Source organism: Hippopotamus amphibius, chromosome 7 (genome assembly GCF_030028045.1).
Source record: "Hippopotamus amphibius kiboko isolate mHipAmp2 chromosome 7, mHipAmp2.hap2, whole genome shotgun sequence".
NCBI lineage: Eukaryota > Metazoa > Chordata > Mammalia > Artiodactyla > Hippopotamidae > Hippopotamus > Hippopotamus amphibius.
This window is the reverse complement of record NC_080192.1, coordinates 148,495,017-148,517,935: the sequence shown is the minus strand read 5'-3', so window position 1 is coordinate 148,517,935 and position 22,919 is coordinate 148,495,017. Positions and strand designations below refer to the sequence as shown.

Genomic DNA, 22,919 nt, shown 5'->3' with positions numbered 1-22,919 from the left:
TCTTTCCTTAATCGGCCTCTGGTTTTCCGTTGAGTTCTGGATTCTGACCTCACAACCGAAGGCTCGGTCTGTGTGAGCCAGACCTCTGCTGCCTGCCCTGATCTCCCCGTACGTTCATCGCATGCTGTGCACCCGCATGAGCCTGTGTAGGCCTCTGTGCACGCGTGTGTGTGAGACTCCGTCTGTGTGCACGAGTGTGCACGTGTGTGCACGTGTGCCTGCTGGGACGACGCAGGGGGAGAGGCCGTACCTGGTCGCACCCTCGCTCCGGGGGCCTGGCCGGCGCTGCAGCGACCCTGGGGGCGTCCTCTGGTCTTGGCCTGAGGACCAGACTCCTGCAGCCCCTTTTCCCAGCATCCTGCCTCCCCCTCTCCCCCCGGGTTCAAGGCCAGAGCCCTGAGCGGGCATGAGAGGGCCAGGAGGGCCGTCCGGGGGCTCGCCCGGGGCTGGGGCCCACCTGTGCGGACCGGGCGCCTCTCATCCGGGGGCTCGTCCGTGACTCTGTGCGGAGGAGGTGACTTCTGATTCATCCAGGGGAGCCTTTCTGACTCGTCCATCCACCACCTGCTCAAACGTGTTTTATACAAATCCTATAGAAACTACTCATGAAGAGATGTTAAAAATTCCGTTCTTCTGTGTTAAATTCATCAGATCCTTGTCAGATGCACGCCTATGTGGTAAATACACAGGCATGTTTCAGGAGGCTGTGAACGGGGCAGGGTCCGTGCTCTCCGGCCTCACACCCTCCGCCGTCTCCGCTCTGTTTCAGACTAAAACCGGGATGGCCTTGTTGCACGGTGAAGGCTCTGGGCACGCCTACGATGTCCGCCTGAAGCTGACGAAAGAGGTACTGACAATTCAAAAACAAGATGTCATCTGTGTTAGTGGCAGCAATCACAGTGCAAATGTAAGTGCTCCCGCGGCCCCAGGCCCCAGGGGTGTGTCTCAGACTGGGTCGCCCCCGTCAGCCAGGGGGCTCTCCCAGACGGAAGCCCCCACGGGTGGTCCTGCAGGGTCCTCAGCCTTGTGAAAGGTCCCCGTTATCACAAGCCAAAGTATCTTCTCGAGTTTCTATTGTTTACACTCTCCCTGACTTTCTTAATTTCTTTATGAATATATTTTCCTTGAGGAGCTTTACATTAAAAGTATCCACAGACCCCGCAACACGAGACTAGACATGTTCTCACTGGAAACTAGAAAGACATGATGTGACAGATAATCTCCTTCCTGAAGGAATAGTAACCGGAGGGTTTCCATCTAGAGCGACAGGTGATGAAAGATACAGCAGGTGGTTTTCAGTGTCAGCCTGGTCCCTCCTCTGTGGGTGCAAACAGGGATTTTCACATAAAGCTTAGTCCTTCCCAGCTTCAGTCAGTTACATGTGAAATTTTCTTGAGGGTGAGAAACTTATGTATTAGATGCGTCAGAATATTGAATAAAGGTTAGGGGAGAGTGTTTTTGCAAGTTTCACCTCCACGTTTAACTTGGGACGACTGCGAATGATGTATTAAATACACAGTGTGCTGTATTTGAAATTTCCCGTTTTCCTTTCCGGCCGGGGGGACACGGGTGCGTTTGGTGTTTTGCGTCTGCACGTGTGATGATGTGTAGACGTTATCAGCAGCCGTCATCCCTGTCGCCTTTGAATCGACCCTCCCATTAGCTACAAAAATGGTGCGCGAGAAACCATGAGAGGAAGGGAGTTCCCTCTGCGTGCTTTTGGAAGGGCGGAAGGATCCCCGAAGCTCTCCCATCCCAGGTCATGGCTGGCTCTTCCGGAGGCTCTGAGACCCCTGTTTGTGTGGACTTCTGGGTCCTTGTGACCTTTGCTCCGGAGATGACGTAACCAGGGCGTTTGCACCCTGGTCCGCAGTCCTGCAGTCGGTGTGTCCTCATCAGGACCCTGTCACACGCCTGCTCACCCCAGTGTGACGGCCGGCCTCGGCTGAGGGCCCCTGTGGGTCCAGGATGCTGGAGCCACACGAGGAGGGGGGACACAGGACTCTGTCCTTCCGGGGTCCTCCCTGGAACCTCAGGCCCGGGCCCTGCACCCCGACCCCCAGAGCCCCCGGTGCAGAACCGCCACTGCACCTGTCAGCAGGTTCCCGCGGCCCCCAGGGCTGCTCTCTCTCTAACAGGCGGTGCAGTCTCGCGCTCACCTTCGCGTGGGCCCGTGGTAACCACCCCTGTGCCGATCTCCCCGCACGTGTTCCAAGTACCGCACGGCGTGGGGTGGGGGCGGGGGGCCGCAGGGGTGATTTTGTAAACAAAGGGTCACCCTTCTTAGTCGTGAACTTGTAACCTGTAGAGAGTCACAGACACGTTAGAGTAAAAACAGGTGGTGTTTCTATGCTGTGTTGTCCAGGAAAAGTAAAGGACACTCTTTAGAATTCAGTGTCAGGGTCTCTGACCAAGGTTACGTTCTTGATGAAAATTACCGGCTCCTTCACACGAAAAGTGGGTCTGTGTTCAGACCTATAAATTTATGTTTACAATTTCAAGTGATTCATTGGCGCCTAAAGCTTGATATTAGAATTTGCTGCTTTAAATGAGAGGGCGGTTCACACGCATTTGTTCCCAGGCTCTGCCGGCTGCCTCCTTACTCATCTGCTGCTTCCACAGGAAGCCCTCCTTTGTGGCAAAGGAGTGAACGTGTTCTTGAATGAAGAACGTGTATCCGGGCTGGGTCACTGGAAGGGGGAGTCAGAGGACGTTTTTGTACCTAGAACACACTCAGCTGCTGCGATGAGACCGTCTCCTCGGCCCCAGACACAGAATCGCACGGGCTCGGTGCCATTAGTTTGAGGAGCAGTTGGAACCCTGCATTCTTCAGTGGCTTATAGAAATAAAACCAACCTGGACGTGAGAGTTTATCACGTGTTTGGAGAATAACAAAGGTCGTCACGGCTGTTTGTGCAGTCAGCACCCCTCTGGGCGTCGGAACGAAGCGATTCTGGTTATGCCCTTGGTGTTGAATGTTTCCACGTAAACCTGCACCGGAGAACCTGGGGGAGAGCAACTATTTTCCATCTAAAATATTCTGAACAGCAGCAAAGGAAGATGAACAATGATTCCACAGCTGATCAGCCGCAGCGAGAGTGTGGATTTTACATCTCAGCAAACCTTGAGTCCCTGGGGTCCCAGGAGACGAGCACTGTATCACCAGATTCAGTTCAGCACACGCGCGCTGCATCTGCAGTACCGGCGGTGGCGTGGAGCCCAGGTTGGCTGGTCGCCGGGACCCCGAGGCCCAGTTAGTGCCTCACGCAGGCCCCTCACTGTCGCGCGGGCAGTTCTCGCTGCTGCTTTGATTTTCAAGATCGGTTTTTTTATTAGAAGATAATACTGATGATTGATTCTCCCATTTCAAGCTCTATTCTCAGTGGGAGGTCCACGCTCGCTTCAAAATCAACATGCTCTGTGCTCCAGCATTTACTCAGAAGGCGAGCCTGGAGGGAATTTGGTTCTCTCGAAACCCGGCACCGTTGGCGCTGGACGTAGCGCCTTGGGTTGCACTTATATTCTTGACTGTCTGAGGCTTGTATTTTGTGTTCTTGAAACTGCTGAAAAAATAGGCATTATATCAGTTAAGGATGGATGTTGTTCTTATCAGGAAAGAGGGAGAGAAAACTCAATTTACTCTTTAATAAAACCGATTGATTCTCAGATCTGCTGAGTCGACGTCAGAGTTTAGCATCGGCAGCTTCATATACCATTTGCATTCCTATCCGTTTAGATCATCAAGGCTGCGGATACAGAAGCCTCCGGGTTTTCTCATTACCTCCTAACAAGAGTGTGTGCTTTGCAGTTTGAAGGAATTGGGGTGTTCTCGTGTTTCAGGGTTTAAATTGCTTTAATTTTATAATTCTCTCTGTACATTTGACATATTTTATTTTTCTAAACTGTAAGTTTACGTCTGTGGTTTGAAGGTAGTGCGGCAGTAACATACAAAGAAAAAAATTAAAAGGTCTCTGTGTTGTGTTTGGTGCTGTAAGTCATAGCACATTTATGGTTGGAACGTGTTCTGGAGAATTCCAGGCCCTCATTTTACTGTTTGGGAAATTAAGATTCAGGAAGAGGCAGTTGGTCTGAGCTCACAAAGTTAATGACAGAATTAAGGCAGCATCTTGGCGACTCCTCTGCTGATTTATAATCCGGGGGTGGGTCTGATGAATTCTCTGGTTGGCACAGAGACAGCGAGATGTCAGCGGCACCGGGCACGGAAACCGCGGGGCGACTGTCCTCGGTATGTGAGCTGGGCCGGTGTTTGCGACCCCACATGAGCCGGGCACGGCCGTCAGCGTGGACATCGGGAGGCTGCCTGGGGCCGAGCAGAGGAGAGGACAGGCCCGACCCTCCCTGCTGGAGGAAGGAGCCTCACCGCACAGATTTAGAGCCTGAACTTGAACACAACGTTCTCCCTGCAGAAGGGGCAGTAAGAGTTCTTACCCAGTTGGCATTGGCTTCCGAAAGAAGAGGGGCAAAACCAGACCAATGTCCCTGAGGACCCCAACCCCAGCATCCCCTCCTGAGGACCCTCTAACCCCGACCTCCCCTCCTGAGGGCCCTAAGCCAGACCTCCCCTCCCTTGGGTCTGGTGCTGGGGTTGACACATCCCGTGTGGCGTGAAAAACCTCCAGCTGCAGAGGAAGTTTGAGGTGGTGTCAGGTTGGGGGTCTGCAGGGCCACACAGAGGGAAGATGCGGGTCCCCCTGGAGGACCTGAGATGACCCCCGTGCGGGGTCCCAGGCGCCCGTGGGGACAGAGCCCAGACGTGGGGAGGAAGCGGGGCAGAGGGGCCGTGGACACCTGGGGTCCCGGGAGACTCAGGCGCCCACAGGGAGCACACGTGCGTATCACTCTAGAGACTAAACCAGAGGTTCGGGTGGTCAGACAACCGAGGGAGGACGTGTGAAAAGTGACCCAGTGAATGCGGAACCAAAGAGAGAAAAAGCAATAAATGAGATCAGAACCTCAAGCTACCACTTAAGGAACATTTCAGAAATGGACGTCTGAGCTGTGAAGTAGATCTGAAGGAATCTCAGGAATGAAACACCGAGAGCGGGAAAACGTAGAAGACGGGGAGGAGGCCCCGCGCGCAGCAGGGAGCCGGTGGTTGGAGGCAGTGGGGAGGCCGAGAGAAGATGGGGTGGGGGGGAGGGGGGGCGGACGCCCGGTGAGTCCCTGGTGGGTGAAGGACCTCGGTCTTGGGTCTGGGACCCCCACGGATTCCAGGAGGGGCAGAGCTGCTCTCCTTTCCGTCCTGTTCGCTGTGTGTCATCAGGGGCTCACGCAGATCCGCGGTCTGCTCTCATCTCTCTTTTGGAAGCGTGAGTGTCCCGTCAGTGTTCAGTCTGGCTCACGGAAGGCTTGTCCGGCGAATATCCCAGATCGGTGGCCTGATGGTAGACGTCAGAAGCAGGTCTGAAGGCGCCCCGCTCTGTGCTCCGGGCCCCTGGTGCCTGGCCCTGACCTGACCTCCCGGGAACACAGGTCGGGTGGCGGCCCGGGTGCTGTTGGTGTGTGGGTGGTCCGAGGGCTGGTCCCACCGCTCTCCGGGTGTGAGCGCCTTCCCGCCCGGGCCCGGCTCGCTCCCTGCTTGGTTTCCCCATGTCTCTGCACCCCTGTGAGCCAGTGGCATCTGAGGGACTGAGCAGAAGTAGCCGCGTTTCAGATCACGCCCGGGGATCACGGCGCGCCTGGTGCTGCCCTGACGGCGGCCACGTGGTCCTGAGCCCTCAGGAGGCGTCCGCGGAGTGTTTCCTGTGCATCCCGGGGGTCCGCTGAGCTTGTTGAAATCGTTTTTAAAAATTCGATTTATGGCTTACATAGCAAGTCCTGTGAAGAATGTCGGCGAATTGCTATTTTAGTCCGGACGGAAGGACTGGGCGTGGATTAAACTTTCCAAGACCGGGAGCTCGTTACCATGACGCTGGACAGAGCAGTGACAGGTGCCGCTGAGCTGTGCACACAATCCCGCAGTTGCTTTTTCTGTTATAAAATAAATACATTCTTACTACTTTTATTTGTCTAAATTGATACCCTTTCTGAAGTCTCCTTTTGCTTCCTTTTGTTTGGGTCCATAAATCAGGAGCAGGTACCACTTCTATTTTAGTATTTAAAGTTTTTTTTTGAATTCTTACCATTAATCTCTATTATTATACTTCCTTACATGAGTAATTATTGATTTCCCATCAGACGTTTTGTCATTTGGCCGAACTACAAGTGACCTAGTAACAAAGCAACTCTTCTGCACTCACTGGACATATTTCCTCAGCTTTGTGTGTTTTCCTGGCTTTGCTATCTGTTCACTGACAACATTCATTAGTTTCTTAGTTTTTTCCATTTTCCCAAGACCTCAACTGAAAATCCATTTCCTTTTAGTTTCTGAAAATTGGTTTCTGCGTGTGTGTCCCCACTGTAAAGTGGCTCAGGGCCCCTAAGTGCTGCCTCCTCGGACGTAGTCAGTGAGTCGCTGGTCCAGAAGGTTCCTGTGCCGTCCGGTTGGTGAGGAGTGACCCCAGGGAGGTCTGGGAGATGCAGGTCACTGCACACCTGGGCCCTTCTTCCACCTGCAACGTGAAACACCACGTAAGACGGGTTGGTGATTATTCCTACAAACTGGGAGACAAGGAACAGGACAGCCGCCCTCTGAGCTTCTGTTTTTCCACGATTAGCCGCCCAGATGAAGAATTATATACGCTCTTTGGGGTGGGCCTGCATAAAACATGTGAATTACTCACTCATAGTACCGTTCTGTCCCAGGGGAGAGCTGTGTCTTCTGGTGAGTGACCGGCCTGCTTCAAGCTGGAAGAGACCCTGTGTGTGGGAACCGCTGCCTGGCCCTCTGCACGTGTGGGCACGAACGCCTCATTCCTGCTTGAGGTCTCTGTCGTGGGGTGGTCGCTGCCCTTTCCCTTGGGTCATTTCCAGACGAATTTTAATCGTTTCCATAGCCCAGGGCTGGCTGGTGAGAGAGGGTGACCTGTGTGTAAAGGGATGGAAAGACAGGAGGAGCCCTGACGCGCGCAGGTCAGTCCCGAGATGTGCCCTGGGAGCCGTCCCGGCGGTGGAGGCTGGAGCTGCAGGGTGTAACCAGGGCGGCCAAAGCCGCACTCTTGGGAGGAAGCGGGCAGTCTCTTCCGGGGGCTTCCAAACAAGCCATGAAACGCAGTCGTCTGCAAGTGTCCAGGAATTTCCTCTCGCCCTCAGGACAGCGGCTGACCCTGGACTCTGGTGGAATCCTGCGGTCCTGCCCTCGGCGCCGTGCATGTGCTCATCAAAGTGCCTGTGGCCTCGGCCCGTAGTCCAGTTCCCCTCAGCAAGGCCTGTTCTGGCTCTGACACCGTGGAGACCTTGACACAGTGGATAGATGGGCAAACACGTCATGAAACCCGCGGTTTAGTCTAAGGCTGAAATGATGGTTTATACGTGTTCGTGTGTGCACAAGCCACTTTATAAGGAAATTAAATCCAAAAATATGTTCTTCAGTGAAACTTTGAATGACTAAAATCATAAGGGCAACATGCTTTGCATAATCTGCTAAACATTTTTATTATTTTCCTTTAATTGTGCAGTTTTCCAACATAAAGTTGACAAGTAGTAAGCAGAATCCCACGTGATTACCGTGCACATTTACCATACGCCGGCACGCTTGCTCTAAATCTCTCCATTTTTTTAAAGAGATAAAACGTGCGGATGCTGCTGAAGGCCCACTGTACTGATATTTGTATATCATTATACAGGTTAAGTGTATAAATTTAAATTTTACATTTAAATTTTCAACTTCTTACTTTATGTGGATTTTCCACAGTCAGACCGTGCTTTTCAGATTTATGGGACTGGAACAACACTGTTCCTTCACTGTGCAAATATTCTGCTTTTTAAACTTGGCTGTGGTACATGTGGAAACCTGACCTTCCAGTAATGCATTCATTCTCTCAGAGCCCATTTTTGGCCCCAGTGTGGTGAACTCCCTTTGCCGAGGTTTTGAGGACGAAGGGGAAGGAGATCGTGTAACGTCTGCTCAGCTGCCCCTCAGCCTCGTGTGAATAGGCTGAGCTCCGAGGAGCTGGCGGTCGGATGCCAGGGGTCAGGATAGCCGGTTAAGGCACCAGTGGGCAGTGAAGGCCGAGCCTCTTCTGGCTCTGGTCCTGCAGGCGGAGCTGATGGGGAGGGGGGCCGGCTCCCTGGTCCTCGGACTCCGGGGCGGCTCTGGGACGGTCAGGTGGATGAGCCCCGAGGGGGTCACGGCCCCCCCCAACCCCGGCCCCAAGCAAAAGGCTCCTGTGTTTCATGGGCCCTGGGGGAGTTTGGGGTGGGAGGGTCCTGGGCGCGGGGCCAGCCTGTGGGGAGCGTCTCCAGGAAGGCCTGGCCGAGCGGAGGGGCGGGGCGTGCGGGTGTGCGGACGTAAGAGCCCGGCCTCGGGGTGCCGTCTGTGCACCGGGTGTGGGTGCGGAGGGCAGCTCCCCCGTCGTTGCTGCCGTCGGGCCTGAGAGACCACACGCAGGGCCCTGGCACCTCCAACTCCCCAAGAAGCTGGAATACGGCAGGGGTATTCGGTATTTGTAAATGTTAGGAATTGCAGTACATTTTTGGAAACTCTACGCCTGGTGTATTGATTTTTAAATCCTCCTAAAGTGGATTAGATTCAGTTACCAAATTGAACAGATACGCACGAGAGTTTTCAAATACGTCAGAGTTTTGAAACAATCACCACGATGCATGGAGGGAGGAATGATTTACTTATTCCAAGTGGTGACTCCAGACGCTTCGCCGCCTGCGGGAAGTTTGCCTGAGCGGACGCTTTAAAGAGAGTGGAGCGAGGCCACGACCGCATCCTGAAGGATGGCTGGCCGAGGCTTTGCTCCCTGCAGAGCCCAGCCCTGCGGAGGGAGCCCCTGGCCTCTGACACCCGCCTCCCACACCCTCCCCAGCATCAGAGTCCACGAACACTTCGCGTCCTGAAAAAAAACTTTTTAGGCGCTTTGTGTGTATGTGAGAAATAAAACACTTCAGAGAATTCTTTCCCTCAATTGCCAATTTGTAACATGTCTCTTTCGGGCCCTTCGATTATGTCATGAAAACTGAGGCTCGTGTGTCTGTCACTGGCGCCCCCGCCCCGCTCGTTCCCGTCCTCCCTGAGCAGCAGGTGTGGCGCGGGGGGTCCCGCGGGGGCGCAGGTGGGAGGCCTGCGGCGGGGGGGGGGGGGGGGGCGCGCGGAGGCCGCACTTGGAATCATCCAGTGACGGGAGAGGGTGTCGCGCCCGGGGGCACAGCCCCCCAGAGGCGAGTTTTATTTTAATAACTGACGGAAACCCATCTTTCTGGCGCCTGCAGTCCTCACATCTGAGCATCCGTTTGCAGCTGTAACAAATGTGAAGCTGGCGTTACGTCCGCAGTTAACTGTCTGAGTGAACACGTGCGGCCAGCTCGCACACGGGCTGCCGTGGTACCCGGGTGTTCTACAGCGACGGGGTGAGACTCCAGCTTTAAGGAAGCGGCGTCACTGCTCCTTCTAATGGCTGGGAATCCTCTGCGTCCTTGGAAACAGCTTTGCCTCGACGTGTCTACGTTCAGAAGGCAGCGTGGGGGTGGCTGAGTGCGGCTGTGCGGTCAGAGGCTCGAGGGCGCCCACGTCAGTGAGCATCGGACGTGGCCGGGGGCACCGCCTGATAAAATGCAGGAGCGACCTTATTCCTCATGTTTGTGAGAGAGCAGAGCTGGGCTGAATGTGCAGGGAGCCTCCTGGATAGTCCCCGAGATCCCACAGGTCCCCTCCGGAGTCTCCGCAGCCAGGCTGGACCCTTTGATGGGTGAGGACCTGGAGGGCCCGTTTCCGGAGAGAGGGACGCCTCTAAATGCAGCCCCCCCCCCACTGTTTCCTCTCGTAACCGAGCCTCTCGTTAGGTCATATCGGGGTCCTGGCTGTTCGGGCAGTCGACCCGGCAGAGTGTGTACTGAGTGAACTAGCGGAAGAATGACTGTTTTGGTTTAATTAATGCCTTTGATAACATGAGCCGTGTCCAGATAGCTGCTACAGAACCACAATGGAACATTCTACGCAGGACCTGAAATCAAAATGATCAGCCCTGGCTTGGCTGTGAGGAGGTGAATGTCTTCACAGAAGGAAGCGTGAGTTTATCTGGGCTGTGGTGTGAAAGGCTTCAGTTAAAAGCTGCAGAACTTTTGTTTGCTATTTGTTTTCCACCATCCACTAATTTTTACAAATTGCATTTTGAAAAATAAAGTGCTCGATGTGACAAGGGTAGACTCATCTTAGAGCCTTCATACCGATCGCTACGGAATCTTCATCGATGAGAGCGTGGATTAGCTGAGCGTTTTCTCCCAGCTTTAAGATACTGGAGTTGGTGATGCTTGAACGAGGGGGTGTTAAAAGATAAGGAAGAACAGCTTCTCATAGAAGAGACTAAACATCCTGTATTTTTATGAAACTTGCAGCGTTCTCTCCCGGAATTCTCTTACTTGGCCACTGTCCTGTGGCCGCCCTGACCGCAGACGGAGGGGAGGGCAGGGGCCTGAACAACAGAGGTTTATTTTTCCTGTCATCCTGGGGGCCAGAAGGTCAAGGTCAAGGTGCCGACCGGGCCCTGGTCAGGTTTCTGCACGCCCTCTTCCAGACGTCTGTCCTCTTCCCGTGTCCTCTGTGTGTGCGGAGAGAGCGCGGGGGTCTCGTCCTCTCCCTGGAAGGACCCCAGTCCTGCAGGATCAGCACCCCTCTCCCCGCCATGGCCTCCCTTAGCCTTGATTACCTCTGAAAGGCCCGATCTCCAAATGCAGGCACCGGGGCGGGGGGGGGGCTTCAGTGTCGGAATCTGGGGGACACAGTTCAGTTCACAGCCGCTTCCTACATAGGAAACTCAGGAACGTGCAGAAACTCAGTTTTGCCGAGGTTTAGGTGCCGGGGCCACGTGTGCTCAGAAAGGACCTCTTAGCAGGTTGCATAGAGCAGATGTTCTGGCTTGGCTGGAGTAAGAGGCAGTAGGCTCTTTGAGTTCCATTAAACAACCATCAAAGAGTTTTATGGCATGATTTTTTTAATTCTTTTTTCCAGATCTTTATTTGAGTATAACCCTTTACACTGTTGTGCTAGTTTCTGCTGTACAACAAAGTGAATCAGCTGTATTTATACATATATCCCCATATCCCCTCCCTCCCGCGACTCCCTCCCCACCCCGCCCAGCCCCCGCCCCCCTCGTCCAGGCCCTCTAAGGCATCACCCATCATTGAGCTGATCTCCCTGTGTTATGCAGCAGCTTCCACTAGCCATCTATTTTACAGTTGGTAGTGTATGTATGTCAATGCTACTCTCTCACTTTGTCTCAGCTTCCCCTTCGCCCCCCACCCCATGTCCTCAAGTCCATTCTCTGCATCTGCATCTTTATTCTTGCCCTGTCACTGGGTTCATCAGTACCATTTTTTTAGATTCCACATGTAAGATTTAGCATACGGTATTTGTTTTTCTCTTTCTGGCTTACTTCACTCTGTATGACAGACTCTAGGTCCATCCACCTCACTACAGATAACTCACTTTTGTTCCTTTTTTATGGCTGAGTAATATTCCATTGTATATATGTGCCACATCTTCTTTATCCATTCATCAGTTGATGGGCATTTAGGTTGCTTCCACATCCTCGCTATTGTAAATAGTGCTGCAGTGAACATTGTGGTACATGTTTCTTTTTGGATTATGGTGTTCTCTGGGTATATGCCCAGCAGTGGGATTGCTGGGTCATATGGTAACTCTATTTTTAGTTTTTTAAGGAACCTCCATACTGTTCTCCATAGTGGCTGTATCAATTTACATTCCCACCAACAGTGCAAGAGGGTTCCCTTTTCTCCGCACCCTCTCCAGCATTTATTGTTTACAGGTTTTTTGATGATACCCATTCTGACCAGTGTGAGGGGGCATAATTTTTTTCCCTCACCTGTTAGGCATATTACAACAGATTGGCATGCATTAACGCATTTTGCCACAATTGACCATTTCTTGACATTTCCTGTAGATTGTCTAACTAAGATCTATATGTGAATAAAATGACTGATTTAAAAGGTCATTTTTTGGTGAGATCAGTTGAGGCAGAAACCAACCTACTCCTTCTTAAAATATGTTTTCGCCAATATATACCTACTTGCTCTCAGTGAGGTTCAAATGCTTATTTTAATGGCTAAAATGAAAAACGCTATCGGGTGTTTTGAGAAATGTCGTAGAGATTCCTGGCTGATACATTAGATAATCCCACTTCCTCACATACTGATGCTCAGGAAGTTTCCCTGGGACGCGTCCGTGTGACTGTGGACCCAGAGGTCCCCCTCCGCCCACCGTGTCTGCTGTGCTTTGCCTCCGTGAGGATGACGGGAATATTCCTGGGTAGCATAGCAAATACTGTATGCGAACGCATATACGTGGTCTCTATGTCACCTGGTGTCCCTGTCACACAAGTGTCACCTGCTGCTCTTCAGTTTCTCACTGGGGTCCAGCCCAGGACCAGGGAAAAGGCAGAACAATTCTTCTGACGCAAAAGTCCTGAATCACAGTGTTTTTCTGCATATGATTATGTAAATACTTCATCAATTCAAAACGTCACATGTGCGAAAGAGCTCAGAATTATGAAATGTTCCACACATTTAAAATAGATTTATTTGCTCTAATATTTGATTTCTTTAAGTTTATGATGTATTCACTCCTAAGAATAAAATTACAAGTGGATTTTAAATACTAAAATAATAAGTAAAAATCATATGATAGATATAAATAAAACAGTACAAATAAAAAGTTGTAATAAAATTCAAGTGGCTGCACAGTTTTCGCGTCTTTTCTCGCAAGTGGAGAGCGGACACCAGGCTTGGGCAGGACACACCAGCTGCTCCCGGCGCCCGTCTCACTCTCTGCTCTTGTTTTGTAAACACACAGTCTTTGGAGTCATTGAGTCTAAAATCGCTATGTGTTTCCTTAATAATCAAAGCAATGCATGTCCCTGTTTTATTCCGATAGTACCTTTTGGAGGTAAACACACGTCCTACACCCCTTCATCTAACCCCAGGCTGCCCTTTTCACGCCCTCTAAACTAACAAATAGTTTAGACCAACATAAAATATGTCCCGTGGTTGAATATGTAAGAGATGGAGACCGCGACCAGCCCGTCAGCCCACAAGGGCGAGGTGGATCTCGGCTTCTCGTCAGCACCCACACCTTTAAACTGGTCAGCACGTGAGATAATCAATCGTTCATGAGTTAACACTGATTACCTAACAGGTCGTCGAAACATGACTGAACTGTACAGAGAAGCATGGTGCAAAGGGAACCCGTTTTGGGCTCCGTGGAAGGAACAGATTTTAGGAACAGCTGAGCGTGTGCCCTGCAGCCGCCCCGTTTGTCACCTGGGACACCAGGGCCGATGTTTCCCTCACGGGCCTCCATGCCTCAGACAAAACCGGGTGAGATGACCAGCTGTGCAGGAATTTTGTGTAGATTTTAAAGAAAGCACCTGATAGGGTCTGTTTTTATCAGTATCTTCGTTTGCATGTAATGCTGCTGATTGGAGGTTCGAAGTGGCACCGTCACTGTAGTACTTACTATCACTGTGGTAATTATTGTTACTGTGGTAATTATTGTCACTGTGGTAATTATTATCACTGTGGTAATTACTATCACTGTGGTAATTATTGTTACTGTGGTAATTATTGTTACTGTGGTGATTGTTGCTGTAGTAATTAAGCAACGCCCCTTGTGGAATATAAACAGCCACTGAAGTTCTAATTAAGAAGCAATGTATACATTCTGTATTCACCTTCTGAGTGTGCATTTTAACCTAAACTGGGTTTGTTTTCTAAATTTTTTAAAGCACAGAACTGTTACGCTTCGCAGACAGCCCGCGGGCGGCTTGGGCCTGAGCGTGAAGGTATGAGCGCCTTGGTTTCCCCGCCAGTCTTTCCCGTGGAGGTCCCCGCGCGGATCTTAACTGCACTCCTGCTGCCTGTCTTGCAGGGCGGCGTGGAACACGGGGTCCCGGTCGTCATATCGAAGATATTCAGAGACCACGCAGGTAAAAGCAGTGACCGTGTGTGCGGCAGCAGTTTGGATGGAAGTGTGTCATCTTAAGTGCGGAGACAGCAGCTCCGGGTGTTGCCTGGTTCCCTGTCTGCCATCTTATTTTGTAGCTGTCCACTCTCTCATCCCTGGTGCCAGGTGGCCCTTTTGCATTTCCCCTGATCCTGTGAGCCCTTAAGAGAGATACTGACTCACTGTGTGGTGTCACGTCATCCCCAGGAGACACGGACACGGCAGCGGTTTGAGCTCTGGTTTTTTAGGAAAGACAAACCACCGGGGGAATGCAGTGTGGACGGAGAGGCGGTGGTGATGAGGTTTCTGATGTAAAATTGCATCACACGCGAGCGCGCGCGGGAGGCCGCTGGCCGTGGTGCTGACGGTGGCTCGTTAGTCGCTGGCATGGTGAATCGAGGGCTTTGGGAGCAGATCCGTGGGTAGAAGTGGGAGTGAGGACGGGGTTCCTTCCTGTGCTGGGCAGCTGGTTTCCAGAAACGTGCAGATTTTTCTGATAAGCTCACTTTTCGGTGGCGTGCTCGGATCCAGCTCTTGTGGGCTCCTGGGCTCCCCGGGGCACCCGTCTGCCCTGTTGTCAGCTCCTCCCCATCAGCCAGGACCTGTTGTCCAGGAGGGGGCCCTGCCTGACCTGGGCGGAGGGACGCCCGGCCGTGAACCTGAAACCCGCGTTGTCAGGGGTGGGTGGGGCGGAAGAGAGTGAGGACGGGCGGGGAGCCCTGCACTGGGCCTGGAGGCTGCTGGCTGGTCCTGGACGGGATGTCCGGGCTCCTGGGGGACGCGCAGGCTGGGGGTGGGGCGGGGAGTAAGTCACGCTTTTCCCCAGAATGCTTGTGCCCAGCTCACGTCGGGCAGGGACCTGCCAGAGCAGCCTGGAGGCGCGGGGCCCCCAGCGTGACCTGGGACATCACGCCGCCAGAGGTCTCGGGATCTTATTTTGCTGCAGGGACTGTTCACAGAGAGCTGAGCCCCCGCCATGGCTTTGCCATCATTCGTGGGGAAAAGAGAGATTTTAACAAAATCTGCATCTGCGTAAAGACTCTTGTACTGAAAGGACACTCAGGATGCAGCTTAACTGCAGTTTCCCTCTCTTCAAGCAACGTCACAAAACTTACCTTTAAAGTTTGCAGCAGGCGGGATCACACCTAATAGGGCTGAGCCCATAAAGCGGTCTGTCCTCCACACGGGAGGGGTTCCACAAGACCTCCTCCAGCCGTCGTTAGGAGAGAAAACGAGACTCTGGTCCCTCTACACTGTTATTCTTGGTGACATAAAAGGATTTCCATTTTATGAGGAAGTACAGCTTTAATTATAACCATAAGTACACAGGTGTCTGAATCAAATGGCCACTCTTTTTCGAGGTTTTCAAAGCACTTTAGACAAACATGATTTTGTTGGACTGACATCCTCTGTTGCTGTGGAATTGAGAAGCTTGCCGGAGCTCAGTGGTCCCTGCGTTGAGTGAGGGTCTGCAGGGCGAAGGAGTCAACTCGGCATTGAACTTGGAGTGTTTAGTCATTTCCGCGCGGCCGTAGCCGTCTGGCTGGCTGGTTAATAACTGAAGGAAGGATTGCTCGAACCTACTTCTGCTCCTGTAGTTCTCGTGGACATTCCCAGTTCCTTTTCACAAGTAAATTTTAAAACTTGTGGATGTGAATATGTTTCAGAAAAGAAAGGGAAGAAGACAAAAATCAGAAAAGGGTTTTATGCTCAGTCCAGGATGAGAATCTACCTTCTCTGCAGAGGTGTGACCAGGCCGAGGAGGCCACGCACGGTGACAGGGGACAGGCTGCTCCTCCTCCGTGTCTGGGGGCCGGCCTGGGTGTGGGGGGCCGCTGGGCTCCCGGTCTCCGCAGCAGAGTCCAGATGTGTGGGTACGACTCTCCCAGGATGGAGACCCTGCTCTGCAGCCGCCAGGAAGCGTCTCGAGCAGCTCAGACCAGCGAGTCTCCAAGCCGGGTCCTCATGCCTCCCGCACCTCCTGGTCCCCGCCTCCATCACCGAGTCCTGCCTTGGGCCAGGGTGGCCTTCCCCCCTCCCCTCTGGGGTCCGCTTCATCCGCTGTGGCCAGTTAGTGTCTCCCACCCATGGCTTCCCTTCTTCACGGTGGGCTTCTTCTACACCCTAAACTCTTGCATCAAATGCTTAGTGAACTGTGGGCTTTCAGGGACCCAGGCTTGGTCTAACTTGGTTCATGTGTCCAGGGTCTGGCTCAGGACGCATGTCTTACAAGCAGGGAGCCCCTTTGCTGAGCTGGCCCACGCGTGGGTGTCAGGAAGGATCTGAGTGTGTGGGAGTCCAGGGTCCAGGAAGCTGGTCCACACGTGTGAGGTGGGTGCACGTGGCACCGATAACCCAATAACCATCACCTCAACCAGCAACCCACCAAGTCAGGGTTTCTCCTGGGAGTTGCAGAGCTTGCGGACGTGACGGGAACTGGGGTCCCCACTGCTCCTGCAGGGGCAGTGCCCAGCTTCAATCCCCTCCCCGAGGAAGGCAGATTCCCAGTCATTCCAGAAGGGCCTGAAGATGGAGGAATTCTCTCCAGCTCTCACCGTGGGGATCAGGGAGCTGGGCCGCCTGACGTCCACCTGGAGTTGCATTTAGGAATCAGGCGGCCGTAAACCCTTAGATCAGAGCAGAGTGCAAGATGGTTGTTTCAGTCATTCGTCCACAGGTGGACCCGACCATCGGCGACCACTGTGTGGGCCTTTGGGGCGAACGCGGTCAGTTGCACCCGTGTCCAGTGGGAGAAAACAGGCAGCAAGTGAACGGATCATGGTACACATTCAGACAAGGGCAGCTGCTATGGGGAAAATCAAACAAGGTCGGGGCATGAAGAGTGATGGCTACAGCATCACTGTTTCTGTAGTGTGGCCGGTGGGAATCTCTGTGGGCGACACTCAAGCATATACTTGGATCACGCAGAGTAAGTGGGGAGCAGACCCTGACAGGCGGCATCCTGGACCCAGGGGGGAGGAAGGAGGATGGCTCGGTGCGGGGAGGGGCTTGTTCACTCGGAGACAGGGAAGCCCGTGGGGGAGGGGCAGCTGGGGAGGAGGCCGAGGGGCATGGGGCTGGGCAGGTCCTCGGGCCTCACAGTCCTGGGACGGGACTTGGGTTTCATTTAGGAGGAAGTGGGGTCATTTGAGGACTTTCCAAAACAGGCTGATAAGATCTGTTTTACATTAGAAATCACACGGGCTGCTGTTAGGAGAACACGTCCCAGAGTCCAGGGCCAGTCAGGGCACCAGAGCTGAGCTGACCGTGGGGGCTTGAAGGAAGAGCTCGTGAGGTCATTTGCCCATCGTGGGTTCACTCTCCCCATTGTAGAGTCATGCTCGGGTCGGGTTGCGGGGTCCCGCTTGGTGAGGGCAGGGAGGCTCCCCACATGGGCCGGGGAGCCGGCCATCGTCCCCGGGTCCTCGGTCCTCACAGAGGCTCTCAGACGCCCTGTGACCATCCACCGGCGACTCTGCTGGAGAAGCGGGTGGTGGTCCCGTCTTCTCCCTGGGAGCGCTTGGCCCCTGGGCTGGGCTCAGACCAAAAGCCCTGCCCGTCCAGGCCCTGCTGGTGGCCGGGGTCCTCCCGTCCCTGGAGGATTCGGGGCACAGAACTTGGTGTGCGAACGGCCTCATGTAGCTCCGGTGGCTGCCAGAGGGAAGACGGTCCGTTAAACCTGCAGCAAGACATGCCAGCCCCTCTCGGGATGAAAGGCCCCAGACAGGCTGTTTTAGGAGAAGACGCTGTTTAGGCCAAAAGGGCATGTCTGGGGGTCCCTGTTCACAGGAGGGACAGTGCCTGTGCCGTGCTGTGGCTTGGAGCCCACTGGCCTGTGAGTCCTGGGTTCTGTGTGAGGGGGGCCCCGCAGTTCTCAGGGGTGCGCCCTGCACACCTGCACCCCCGCTGCTGTGAGGGGCGGAGCACACCTGCCCAGCCTAGCTGCTCCTGGGACAGGTGTGCTTGTCCACCAGGCTGTGCTGCAGTGTCCCCGCAGGGCCGGTCACCAGGAAAGCCGTTCAAACCCTAGAACCTCCGCGGGCAATGGGACTTAATGCCGGTCTCTGAAGGTCACGGCCTGGGTCTCGTGGGAATCCGCGCGGGTTATATGTGAGTGCAGTGCTCACGCCGAGAGCAGGGTTGCTGCCTCTGTCCTCGTTCTTGGAACTGCGATCTTCCATGCGGCTCTTCTGTCCCCTGGCCCAGAAATCTCCCCGGACCCTCTGCTGCTGACAGAACACGTAGGTGCTCAGGCTGGACATCTGGGCCCTTCTCGGTGTTACTGGTGCTTCTGCAAACCTGGACCTGGGCCCTGCCCCCCGGTGCGCCCCCACCTCCATTCCCACGGGAGCTCTGCCTTCCCGCACCCGCCACACCCGACCTCTCCCGTGAGGCTGCTCGCGTGCTCTGTGATAGATACACGACGGGCACACACACGTGTACACACACACATGCCCACACACGTGTGCGCCCACACACGTGTGCACCCACACACGTGGGTGTGAGGCATCTTGAGTTATACACACATCTCCTTAATGGCATTTTATGCTTCTGGAAAGCGAAAGCAGCGATGGGAGGTTGTCTAGTCCTCCTTTCCATTGCTGGTCACAGCGGCTTGACCACAAGGTGGTCACCACTTTGTACTTGATAAAAATAAGCAAGAATGAAGAGTTTTCCACAATGGAATAAGATTTAAATGTAGTATTTCTAATATGGCATAAACCTTAGAAACCCAAAACAAATCGTATACAGCAAATAAACAGTGAAGAGAAACACGGACGGTAGAACGGCTTAGAGTTAGAAATTGTCTCAGCAGCGGTTCATCACGTCAGGATAACGCTTGTGTGACGTGGAAGGGACTTTCGTTCTCATCGGTCTTCACGACTAGACAGGGCAGGTGTGGCTGTTCACGCTCACAGGTCAGGAAACAGACAGACACGGGGATTCACCCAGTCTCACTCTGCCGGTGAAGGAGGCTTAGTCACGAGCCAGGTTTTCCTGGCTCTGAATCCGGTTCTCGCTACTGCAGCACGGCTTCGCGGTATGTGCTCGTAAAACCTGCTCACAGCCGCGGTTTCATTCAGTTATCCTCGCAACGTTTTAATAAGGTTTGGACAGATAGGCCTGGGCCCTGTGACAGGTTCGGTGCTTGTATTCAGAAGGGAAATGGGACAATTAGAAAATATCCAGAAAATTGAAATAAAAGGGGTGAGGGGGGGAAGCTTGTCCCACTAGGAGGGTAAAAAGAATCAGGATTGTTTAGCTTTTTTTACGTGGAACAGTCATCCTTATGTGCCGCTGGATGGTGGGGTTGTGGAGGACGTTTCCATGACAGCTGAGTGTGGACGGGAAGGGATGGCTGTGTCCCTCGTGAAGATGCTGCACGTTTGCACAAGATGACCCTTCCTGTCGTCCAAACACAGGTGTCACGCCAGGGCGGGGGACCCAGCCGGCGCCCAGGAGCTGCGTGCGCGCCCCGCCCGGCGCGGGGCCGGGGTCGGGGGCCTGAATGCAGCGGACCTCTGCCCTCTAAAGCCGCAAGCCCACGATCCGCAGGAACAGGGCTCCACGTGCTTCCTGGGGCGTGAGGTCCCCTGAGACCCCGCCTTTTATTTTTCTCTAGGATGTTCACCTGTATTTGGTGTCTTACTGCTGTGAAATGCTGCTGCCATACAAGATTTGTGATTGATTGCTTTTCACATCTGTGGCATTTCATTAATTTAACTGATTTTGCTGAATTCAGTGTAAAGCTTTATCTTCCCCTTGATCCTTGCACCACCCCCATTCCTTCTCCTCCGGCTACACATCAGCTCCTGCATCTGTGTTAATTCTGAGGCCACGTGCCCCCCCCCGTCCCCACCTGCACAGTCCGTGTATGTGGCCCAGGCTTCAGGAAGCAGAGGTCACAGAGCCCAGGCGACCTTGTCAGAGAATGCGCCTGTTTTGCTGGCTGTCCCGCTGGTGTCTGGGGTTCGGACAGCCGGCCTTTGCCTCCGTCCGTGTTAACCGCGCGGCCCCTGCCCCGGCAGCAGGGCCTGCCTCGCCCCGTCTCCCTCTCGTGCTACAAAGGGCACGGCTTTGGAAACGTAAGATGTGACACAAATATTCAGGTCCACGTGCTCACCGATGGTCAGTTGCTGACTTCTTTCTGGAGTCTGTAAATATTTAAGAGTCCCTCTATTTTAGACGGTGTAGCCTGGATCCTACTGAATTTGTGTAGAAACAGACAGGAAGTCCTCTCCCCTCAGGAAGAGCGTGTGGAGCCGGATTTGTAATTTTTAGGTCAGCCTTTCCTTATCCTGCTGCCTGAACAAACCAGAATCTGCTCCTTTTGCCCCAGGTCGGCTGGATATGGGGTGAAAAGAGGCCCTTCCCACCCCAGATCCAGATGGGGTGCAGCTCCCTGAGTGAAGAGTATTTCAGCATTCTTTCTCCTTCATCGTTAACGAATCAATGAAAAATATGCTTTTAAAGCCATCAAGATAAGCAGAACTTGAAACAGACGATAAAAATCGACTTGGCAGCTGAATGAGGAATGTTGGAACGTGGACAGGACGTACCAGATCTATCAGAATCTCTGAAGGACGCATGTCATACATTGCAGGTTTAATTTAAATTCCACGTGGGGAGAGCCTTCCTCTTCGGTAGCTGATTGCTAAGAGGGAAATGCAGCAGGGGAGAGGGCTGGCAGGCTGCCAGCGTGTTCTTCCTTTTGAAGGACCACTTGGTGTTAAGATCGGAGGCAGGCAGGTTGGCAGCGAAGAACCCCGTTGTCATGGCTACAGAACGTGCCTGAGATGCTCCCCTCCCAAGTCCCTCCTGTCCTGGACCGGCTTTGTCGTTGCTCCTTGAATTCTCCTGTTACCGTCGAAGGTGTCAGCTTCCACGCTCTAGGGCCGTCCTGGAAGATGGGAGTACTTTTTAATTTTAATTTACATGATGCTTTGAAATGTCTGAATATCTGACATGACTTCAAGAATTCAGCACGTACGTTGTCAATAGCACATAACCCCCAGGGCCCCTTGGAGACGGGAAGACAGACCCCGTTAGCACCTCCGTGGCCCAAGTTCAACCTCAGCATCCTGTGCGGTAATAGGCATCTCCCTATGCCGGGGGGGAGCTGAAGGTCGGAGAGGTCTAGGGATTGAACCAGGGCAGAATTTGGACGTGAACCTTGTGCCCCGAGTCTGGTTCAGAGGCAGAGGGCGCGCCTGACCCCTCGGGGGTCTCCCCAGGTGGGGCCAGCCCTGTCCCTCTTCACACTGGCTGCTGGAAGCAGGGTTGGCTGTGCTTTTACTTCATGTGAAATTGAACGAAGATGATTGTTGAAGTGTGACCCCAAAACACCAGGCGGCCAGCGCAGGGGACGGGCTGAGTTGTGTGCGGCTGGGGCGGCATCTCAGGCCGAGGGTGTGCGCGCTGAGGCCCACAGGCGTCATCGGCTTTTCCGGGCTTTCTTTCTGAGGATCAGGCCCGGTGAGCGATAAGAGATTGAAACGACTGTAAGCTCATGCGATGTCTGTCTCTTACTGCAACGATGAAAATACGCAGGAACATTTCATCCGTGTGACACCGTTAGAACGATAAGCAAATAAAAGCCTCCGAGGAGAGCAGTGTGACGGGAGCACAAGGTGACAGGCAAAGCCGTGGTGCGGATGTGAGCCTCTCGTTCCTGCGGAATCATCGAGGACGGAGGCCCTTCTGGCGTGTGGGTTTATTTTCAGTAAATTGGATAGAACCCTGAAGATGATTGACGCTTTCCCTGTTAATTCCCAAGTCATCTCAGGGCTCCAGGGGCCTGGGGGGATTGTTTGTGGGGGATCCGGGCAGAGGGTGCAGCAGGCGGAGGTGTCAGACAGCTGATTCTTCACATCCCTGACACCATCGCGTTGTTGTTTACTGTTAAATTTTAACAGTGATAACGTTTACTGTTGTCCATTTTTCTTTCTCATAACGTGAAGAGGATGTTTAAGTTTTAAAAACATATCATTGAACTTCTGGCTCCCTTTGGGCTCCGGCTGCTTCGATGGTGTTGAAGCCCTGTCTGGGCTCACTGAGAGGGGAGCACGTTGCCTTGGTGACAGCCCGCGAACCCTGTGGGTTCCCAGTTCAGGACCCAGGACAGAGGCCAGCGCCCTCTGCCAGGACGCGGCAGCCTCCGGGGTGGGACGGGTGAAGCCTGGGAGCAGGAGCTGGACCGTGTCCTCGGGCGACCAGCCGAGCCCCACCCGAGCCTGGTAGGACCGCCAGCCGGGGTCCGGCGGGAGGCGGGGCGGCAGGTGTGCCCTGGGGTGCAGACCCTGTGGGGCAGCTGCTGAGAGCTTGGACCCGGCCCCTCTGCTCAGCTGTCATCCCCCGTCCCCCCCGCCCTGTGCCCCCCATCCCCCCATCCCCCCCATGCCCTCCCGTCCCCGCCGTGCCCCCCGTCCCCACCCTGCCCCCCCGTCCCCCATCCCCCGTCCCCCCGCCCTGTGAGCCCATCCCCGGGGGCTTCTCCCTCTGGGATCAGGTCATCCAGGAGCTCAGAGCTCGGGTCCGCCGGCTTCCTGCTGACCCCCCAACCCCTGTGCCGACCGAGCGCTGCTGAAAAGACAGTAACAGGTGGAGGAGGGGCGTCCGCGTCCCCCCCACCCAGAGGGGCCAGCCTCCGTGCTCCCGTGTGCCTCCACGCCGGCTGGGCTCCCAGTCCACGCCGTGCAGCCTGTTCCCTTGAAACTCCCACTTCGCTGTGTGTGTTTCCCCGGAATTCCCACTGAGCCCGCGGACCGAAGGACGCCTCGCGTGGCCTGCGTGGCCTCTGAAGACGGACACTCTGCACCTCTCCTCAGACTGTGCC

General features: G+C 54.0%; 1 protein-coding gene across 1 annotated transcript in view; it reads left to right on the top strand.

Moving 5' to 3' along the window:
* Positions 1 to 529: 529 nt before the first annotated feature.
* SNTG2 (syntrophin gamma 2) overlaps positions 530 to 22,919 on the top strand; it is a 118,882-nt gene continuing 96,492 nt past the window's right edge. The window contains exons 1-4 of the mRNA XM_057742662.1: positions 530 to 677; positions 770 to 907; positions 13,866 to 13,922; positions 14,009 to 14,066. Of these exons, the coding sequence (XP_057598645.1) occupies positions 663 to 677; positions 770 to 907; positions 13,866 to 13,922; positions 14,009 to 14,066 (268 nt within the window). The 5' untranslated portion in view covers positions 530 to 662. The remainder of the gene's footprint in view (positions 678 to 769; positions 908 to 13,865; positions 13,923 to 14,008; positions 14,067 to 22,919) is intronic.